This window comes from Lupinus angustifolius, chromosome LG08 (assembly GCF_001865875.1).
Source record: "Lupinus angustifolius cultivar Tanjil chromosome LG08, LupAngTanjil_v1.0, whole genome shotgun sequence".
NCBI lineage: Eukaryota > Viridiplantae > Streptophyta > Magnoliopsida > Fabales > Fabaceae > Lupinus > Lupinus angustifolius.
This window is the reverse complement of record NC_032016.1, coordinates 14,116,774-14,125,814: the sequence shown is the minus strand read 5'-3', so window position 1 is coordinate 14,125,814 and position 9,041 is coordinate 14,116,774. Positions and strand designations below refer to the sequence as shown.

The 9,041-nt window shown below is 32.2% G+C and overlaps 2 protein-coding genes across 4 annotated transcripts; one reads left to right on the top strand and one right to left on the bottom strand.

Moving 5' to 3' along the window:
* LOC109353446 (remorin-like) lies at positions 547–4,018 on the top strand. 3 transcript variants are annotated; one of them, XR_002108463.1, is made up of 6 exons: positions 547–968; positions 2,710–2,760; positions 2,853–2,940; positions 3,282–3,363; positions 3,618–3,898; positions 3,951–4,018. XR_002108463.1 is itself a non-coding variant. In XM_019595727.1 (5 exons), the coding sequence occupies exons 1-5, from the start codon at positions 755–757 to the stop codon at positions 3,831–3,833; spliced, it is 621 nt and encodes a 206-aa protein (XP_019451272.1). In that variant the 5' UTR covers positions 547–754; the 3' UTR covers positions 3,834–3,972. The 3 variants fall into 3 exon arrangements, 2 of the variants coding, with proteins under 2 accessions (XP_019451272.1, XP_019451271.1); XM_019595727.1 differs by having other exon boundaries at positions 547–938; positions 3,618–3,972; XM_019595726.1 differs by having other exon boundaries at positions 3,618–3,972.
* Positions 4,129–8,799, bottom strand: LOC109353445 (transcription repressor MYB6-like). The gene is made up of 3 exons (XM_019595725.1): positions 8,210–8,799; positions 5,846–5,975; positions 4,129–4,966 (listed from the first exon to the last, which is right to left on the bottom strand). Exons 1-3 carry the CDS (start codon positions 8,346–8,348, stop codon positions 4,327–4,329), a joined length of 909 nt encoding a protein of 302 aa, XP_019451270.1. The 5' UTR covers positions 8,349–8,799; the 3' UTR covers positions 4,129–4,326.

Genomic DNA, 9,041 nt, shown 5'->3' with positions numbered 1-9,041 from the left:
CATTTTTGTTAATTTGAACAAGTCATATGTTATGTCATTTGTTTTGGAGTTAAACATTATGGATATAATGGAATTCTTCTACTCATATAGTCATATTGAACCATGGAAGAATTTAGTCTCAATTATGATAAATATAGGGTAAATAATAAGATTGTTACTTAATGATAATGACGTTGTAGATGTAAATCCCGAAAACAACATCTTTTAAGGCTATATTTATCTTACTCATACCCTACTAAGTGAGAGCCTCATAGCTACATATGATACTCTATGAGCTGAGGCTGTGAATATCAAAATATTGCATGAGTTTTTCTTTTTTGGTTACATATATCATTCATATTTTATACCTTCCATTTCAAGTACCCATTTTCTAATCCTATATCGGAGGAAACTAACAGCAAGAATCATAACAAAAATGGAGCCCACCCATAACATGTGTTAAATTCTGATTTGAAAACCCATTTTACTTTGCTTATATTACTAGAATCATATGGAACTTTGATCCTTACTCATATCTGATACTGTACTAACGCATTGGAAGCCACTTGTACCTAACACCAAGTTAAGGTTTTGAAACTGAGTTAAAAAGTTACCTTTTTCTAATCATAATATCTCAACAAATCTCCCTTTTATCACCCTTTCTTTCTCTATATATATTCTTTCATTTCCTACGTAAGTGATAGTTTAGTTGCAGCTTTTGATTTATATAACTTTTTCTGCACAGAATTCTATACTATTCAAGTCAGAAAAAACAATGACAGAACAGCAACCTAAGACTGTTGAGTCAGTAACACCATCTGATCCTACACCTGCTCCTGTTGAGGCTCCAAAGGATGTGGTTCCTCCTCATAAACCTGTTTATGAGGAGGCTCCAAAGGATGTGGTGGCTGAGGAGAAATCTGTAATTCCATTTTCTCCTTCAGATACTGACTTTGATGATGATTCCAAAGGCCTTGTCTTAATTGAGAGTATGAACACTCCTTGTTATGTTTGTTATATGGTTCCAAAACCTTATACTATATGTTTTGTTTGTTAAGAATATTTTCTTGTATTAAATCATCTTTTGGATGAGAAATTAATACATTTCAGGGTGGTTTGTTAAGAATATAATTACAAGTTTATGTTTTGTATGATTTTTTTATCTGCTTATCTTTTTTATTCATAAAGATAACCAAATCTTACTATGCAACTTTCCATTTTCCTCTTTCATTTTATCTATTCCAAACAATATCTTAAAATCCTTGTCTTGTATTCAGAAAGATTTTTTTACTATCTCCTATTTCTATAGAATTTCTTGTCAAGTTGCATGATTGTTTTATTAGAAGAGAGACAAATAAGACTATTTTTTCTAAATTTCTTGTTCAATATTAACTAATTTATTATTTAAACAATACATATATATTTTTAGGTCTTATGGTATTAACTTTTATTCACCTTTTGAACAACTAAGAACAATGACTAATTTTACCTCTAACATTTACATATTTGTTCATTTATATTGCAAACAATTGGTTATTCTGTTATTTTGTCATTTACTTTTTCTCTCCCCTCTTTTTGAACATAAAATAATATATCATTTGGCCTTCTTGTAATTTTGTCAGTTTGCTTTTGTTGGAATTTTCCTGTTGTAGTTCTATCCAAAAACATTATATTATATCCAATTGCTCTGCACCCTTCAATAGTGTTCTTTCTTTAAAATCCAAGCATTTATGTGTTACAATATTGTCATCTAATTGCAAACTTTCCTCAAGAATCTGGCCTTCATGCAAAGGTCCATTTTTTCAATACTTGGCCAAATAATATATCTTCAAAATCAAAGGAAGAACCTTGTCATTCATATGTTATAAAATTTGTAACCATTTTTGAAGATTTTAACAAAGCACATTTTCCATATTAGTTTACTTAGCCATATTGTGCTTTCATTGTCACATAAAATGACAACTTTTGAGCCTGCATCTAGTGGGACAGGTATGTCCTAAATGGTGTCTCATTCTCTGTCTTGATCAATCACATATTAGTACATGAATAAAAGAAAATTTTTAAAACAAAATGTAACATTTATGATTAACTTGGGACAAAAAATGGAACAGGGACATGGTGATCTCTTTCTGTATCCATTGATGTATTTGTGTTTTGGTTTAACCTTATTAGAATTTTGATATTTCTGTTGTTAGAAATTAGCTATTAACTACTGATACTCAAGCTTTACTTGCTTGAAATGCCAATTGTTTTTTAAATTCTTTTGTTTAATATCCTAACAAGTTATTTCATACTAAACCATTTTAATTTCTCAGACCAAATATATTACCTCCTTGAAATTCTGCATCCAAGCACACCCTTAGTTCAGTTTGAAGAGTAACTAAATAGTAATTTGAACTCTACAGTAGAATGATTGAAGAAGAATGAGAGCAAAAAAGTGATGTAATTACTCAAGCTTAATCAGCTATATTTTCAAACTAAATAGTGAATACAAATACTTTTTCTCTTCCTTTCTCCCTTTAATTTCATAACAAGATCTAATCAGAAGTAAAAAGATTTTTCTTCATTAGAATGCCAAGGATAGATTTCTTTCAATGTGAATCCTGGAATCAACTTACATGCCATAAAATAAAACTGCTCTGCTGCTACAATTGTAACACTTGTTCCATCATCATAATTTCGACTAGTTGTTTTCGGTGTGTTTATTGTTCTTAATTTGGTTATTGCCAGAGATTCAAGAAGTTGCTGATGAGAAACTATTTGATAGTTCTGTCAACCAAGGTATGTCGGTTTTCATTCCAACTTTTGATTTCCCTTTGTGCATCCTTCATATCCTCACATAACAGATTACGGGACCTCGAATGTAACTTCAGATATGGCCTTAGCAAGAGTTGCAACTGAAAAGAGGTTGTCACTGATAAAGGCATGGGAAGAAAGTGAGAAATCAAAAGCAGAAAACAAGTAATAGTCCTGCACCACTTACTTCAAATGTTACGTTTGATTCAGTAATGTCAAATAATTATTAGTCTTTCATTGAGTCAACTTACCTGTGCTGATTAACCAAAATAACATCAAATTGTATCTTGTGCTGTTTTTTTTTTGTTGCTAATTTTCTCATTGAACTCTCTCTTGGAACCTAATAAATCAGAAATTGAAAAATGTCACAACCATGATCTTGTCAATTTTAGAAAAAGATATGAGTATATAACACGAGATGTTAATATTAGTTTATCGCGTATTTTGGATCTTTTCTGTTATTTAACAATTTTTCGGATACTAATTGAAATAAAATTGTTGTGCAGAGCTCACAAAAAACATATAGCCATTGATGCCTGGGAGAACAGTAAGAAAGCTGCTGTGGAAGCTGAATTAAGAATGATTGAAGTAAGCATATTGCATTTGTAATTCTAACATGTTTTGTGAGTTATATTCCCTCTTTGAATTGTTCTTTTTGTTTTATAAGGATTGCACATTTGAACCTATAACTTCTATCCACAAAGAGATGCTTATTCATACCACTTTTGCTAAACTCAAGTACCTCCATTGAAATATTTTAACTCTTCATCTTATCTCTAACTGCATCGAGTATTGCGAAAGACGGAAACAAAAAGTAACTCTTCGGTTTTCTATGTGAGTAGGAACAATTGGAGAAGAAAAGGGCAGAATATGCAGAGGAAATAAAAAACAGAATAGCTAAATTCCATAAGGAAGCTGAAGAAAATAGGGCAATTGTTGAGGCCAAGAAAGGTGAAGAACTTCTGAAGGCAGAAGAGATAGCTACAAAACACAGGGCAAGTGGAACAATTCCAAAGAAACTCCTTGGTTATTTCAAATGCTTCAGTATTCAAGTCTGATTAGAATCACAAAAGTTGAATTATTATTATGTATCTTGACTATTTTCTTCTTTGGGTATTCAGTTGTCAATACTAGTGTGATTTGGTTTATTTGTTGGATATTTAGTCCATGTTCAGTTATTATGATTTGCTTAGTGACTTGTTGGCATGTATATATACCAACTACTTTATGGATAAGGAAAAAGTTTCTATGACCTTTTCTCTTAATTATGTATCAACATAGCAGAAAGTTAATCTTTTTGTTTGTTGATTTGGTGTTCTCTGTTGAGGCTGGGTTAATGCAAGTTATTACAATTCAAACATATACCTATCAACACAAAATATACAAGTGAAGTACTTTTGTGCATCAAAATATTAAGAGCTCAAGGAGATTATACTTTTAAGTTGCTGTTGTTGAGGGAAACCAAATGCAATGTAACTACATTTACAAAATGAAGTAATAAAGAAAGGCGAAAAATAATTCTACCAGATCTTAGTCACTCCTTAGTCCTAACTAACCATCAAGGGTATTGAGGAAACTGTCAGACTCGCATAAGAATCCGATTTCACCATCATGCATATCTAGCATGTGATTCAATGCAGAATCAGAAGAATCAAGAAATTCATAATAGCCTAACTCAGATTCAGCAGTGCCATCTTCAAGCTTCGGTTTATAGCTGCTATCTTGCTCCTGCTTCATGTTTGCGAAGGTACTGCTGCCGGTGTTTTTATCCTGCAATGAGACATCTGAACATGACTCCAATTTTGATGATGATGCCTGCGAGACAAGACTTTGACACACTCCTCCTCCTCCTTCTTTTCCCTTGATCGCGCGAAACGATTGTCCAACCTCAGAATGCCAAAGTTGAAGAAAGTGATCAGGGTGTGATTCACTCGTTGACCATGAATTAAGTAGTGAAGATTCCATTGACAACCTCGCCTCGGCCTCGACCCTGGCATTTTCCCATTGCACCATGTGACGCATAGAAGGGGATTCAGTTTTGACAATAGTACTATGATCAGTGCTGAAAGAGGGCTGCTGTGACCCTACGAAATGTCCCGAGTTAGGGAGTCGCTTCTTCAGTTGAGTGTTCCAGTAGTTTTTAATCTCATTGTCTGTTCTTCCTGGAAGTTGGGATGCTATAGTAGCCCACCTAAAATATATTTATAAGATTGCTGGTTACATACAAAATAAATGTGATATCAATGCAACCAACAACTAAGTACTGAAGCACACACAAGAGATTAACATCTTCTGAAAACTTTGTAGTTACATTAGTGAATTACTACAATATTCTGAGAAAATAAGTACTACAAAAAATTTCATGAATCTTATTAACTATCAAAGGTTTGCATTTAATTAAGCTTCATTAAGTTAATTCAAATATTTTCGTCGAATCAAGAGTATCGATCAAATTCAGTGAGCATATTTTACAGCAGAGTTCCCCTTTATAACCTACAAAATGGCCCTTCGGATTTTGTTATTTCAAGACAATGATAGTCTAATTGGAATGATAACTTAGAGAGAAATTTGTCCTTTCTATAGGAATATATGATCAATACTTGGAGACAATAAGGATCTATGGCTAAATAATGGAAGTTGAAACCTATACTTCTCCTTATATTTTTGTATATAATAATTCTTGAAGTCACAAATACTGAAAATGAACATTATAAATGGGAAGACCGCAAATGCTCCCTTCCCCTAATTATCTATTTCTCCGCTTATGGGGCAAGGCTAAGTGGAAGTCTCGTGCACTTAGCCGCCTTCTTTTCAATAGAGAAATGAAGAGAGATAAACTGATATGCTGCATTGAGTGCATTCAATTGGTTCAGCATGTGAAGCTAAAGCTATTAAACTTTATTGTTTTCATTCCTTATGTAGACATGTTGTAAGAAAATCACTTCAAATAGGAAAGATCAATAGAATTAGTACTAAAGGAATCCACATGAATTAAAGAGTAATCAAATATGGCACATCAAATCTTTGTACAATACAATAATTATATTAACATTTGGAGTAATGTGAGTACCGGTTGCCAAGCATGCCATGAAGCTGAATAATTGTACTTTCTTCTTCAGTAGTGAATGGTCCGCGCTTGATATCGGGGCGAAGATAATTTATCCACCTCAGTCGACAACTTTTTCCACATCGAAGAAGACCTAGTTAATAAGTATAAATTTTTGAAGATTAGAATTTTACCAATTGATATGTAAACTCTAGTAAAATAATACACTATTTTTTATGAAGCAAAGGTGTAGTGTAGAGAATTGTTCTCAGCCTTTTGACATTCTTAAATTCAAAGAGAAATCTGGATATAAAAGGGGATAGTTTCCCATAAATGAGGCATGCTAGTGACACATTTTTCCATCCACTTTTCTTAGCCCACTCTTATTCGATTACATGTCACTCGTTTTAAAATTATCATTCATAAACATAAGATTCAACTCTTGCTAGAACCTATTCTTAAGAGGAACTGTTCCACCACGATTTTTGGTAGAATATTGGATATATGACTTATTTCAGTCGCCACTACATATTTGTGGCTTTATACTTCACTTTTGGATTGTATTGGTCTTTAAATTATAAATCAAGATTCAAAAGTCAATTAAAGATTAAAGAAAGTATTAGCACCACGACTTCCCCGTACTACATAGTTATACCCAAAGTTGTTAGACTAGTTTATTTATTTATTAAGAGAGAAAATTTTATAATGATAAAATTATATTTTGCTCCTACATAATCGCATTCCACTATCCTCACCTCAAGAAAATAAAGTACACTCATATGTCCGATAATGCATGTCATCAACTCAAATAGGGTGAAAACCCCAATCATGAGGTTTTTTAGATTATTATATAATTTAAATAGACAGTCAAAAAAAAATTCATTATTTGTACACCTATCTCAAGAGAGTTAAGTACAACAACCATATATCTAACGTAGCATCTCAACTTAAAAGGATGGCTAATAGGATTTTGATTACTAACCCTTCATTAATCCTTATTATATTTTGTTATTTAATTTAAAAGATAAATATTTGTTTAATTGTATCCATTACTAATTATTAAAGAAATTAAATATTTATTATTATTTATGTTATGACAAAATTGGATTTTCACATTTCCTCCAAACTATACTTAAAATATGTTGGTGTATACACTTAGCTTTGTTTTGATGAATATGTTCACTCTTGATTATAAATTAAAATGGGAGGAGGCAGAACTCAGCAGGTTCGGTATTTGAAGAAGGCACGATTCACGCGTTCATCTTTTCTGAGGATATCTTTATGCATGAAACTTTCAGTTTAAGACCACTTACTGTTAATCTTGATTAACATTGTTTGGATGTTAAAACATTTTATTCTCTAGTTGATTTGAACTTCTATTTGACATGTTTTGTTTCAAAGAAGTGCTCTCACTCTTAATTTGATAGTATATGGATAAGTTCTTTACTACTTTCTCACCCCATAAACAATTTTATTTTAACGCAGATTCTTCCTATGGTTAAATACTTAAATATAAATTAACTTCAATCACTTTTACAATAAGGATGCCTTCAACTTTCTTCTTTACACTGTCAATTTTTCATTCTTGACATGAAATCAAATTCCCCAAAAACACATTTATCAATAGCAAAAAATTCCCCACAGGCACAATTTTGTAAACCAGTTCTCAAGGTAAGGGTGATATGGCATTATGTCAACACATATTGTGGCTTGTGCACTATTGCACATAATACCATAGTCACTTTAGTTGTTTCCATTTAATTTGGGTAGGAAGATGTCGGATAAAATAACATATGTTATTTGTTTGTGTATGGTTGAAAAAATGTATTTAAGTGAAAAATATAATAATTAAATATTTTTTGACAAATCATAAACAGTGACATATGGAGTAGTATATTTTTTGGGACATAAGATATTTAAGCCTTCAAGGGTAAGATCGAGTCTAGTTAACCAAAAGTAAGAAAGAAAAGAAGAAATTAAAATAGAACATGAAGAAACTGGTGCAAGGAGAACACAAACAAAGCCTACTACTAAGTTCTGGGAATGGTAAATTATTCAAAATCATCCTGATAAGTTCTGGGACTGATTAATGGAATGATTATACTCTTAAAATTTAAAAGAAAAACTTATGCACCTAGAAATTTGGTCCATGTAGATTCCAAGTAGTTAGCAAATTAAATTCAGGAATGCAAAGGTAGATCATAAAGCAACATAAAATAAAATCAAGACATTAGACATGCCACCTAGCTTTTATGCCACAACCACTTTTCCCTAGTAGATCCAAAACTTCTCACTTCTCAGAGCAGTGAAAGAAAAAGAAGCATAATGCAAAAGTAAAGAATAAGGAAACAAAAATGCAAGTTGCAAAAGGGTCATAGAAACTTGCACCTGCATGCATAGGAAGTGTACGCCAACTTCCATGGCCATTCATCTTAATATACTCAACCAATGCTTCATCTTCTTCTGGGGTCCAAGCTCCTCTTCTCACTCCTTGTTTATCACAACATAGTGCTTTTCCCATCTTCATCAACAACTCATTAACACAGTAATAATATTCTCACTGTACCAATATATATATGATAGTAATGATGATAATAATAAAAATAATGTTGCACACAAAACCACCTATATCATAACAGGTAAGTAGAGTGTTGCAGAAGAAAACCAAGTGATGGGATAAATCAACTGAAACTGACGGCAAAATAATAAATGCATGTGTATAGGACAATTGAAGGTCCAGGCTTGCATTTAATAAACTGCAATACCCTCTAAGGAAATGCAACAGGGTTCTCAATGACAGCATAAAAAGCAAAATACATAACACTACAACTAGCACCAGCACCAAATGTGGAAATCTATTCCTTGGTTGGAACTGCATGACAGAGAGGTTAAGAAGTTAGAAAAATGACACCAAATGATGTGGGGTGAGTGAAGAACTTCAAAAGGAGACTAGGAGAGAAGGTTGCACAAATATGTTGTAGTTAAATTGAGTTTACTAGAGGTCTTAAAGTTTGAGTAGTGCATTTAAATATGTTGGTTGTTGAAGTTCATTTTCTTGTTTTTATATATCAAATTTAATATAATTATGAGCTAGTATATGAGGATATAAGGTCCTATAATGTGTATTCTAAACCTTTTCAAATGGCACGTTGATTCAATAGTTAAGACTTAAGAGCATATCTTCATGCTTGTAAATGTTGTCATGTGATGTTTCGTGTTT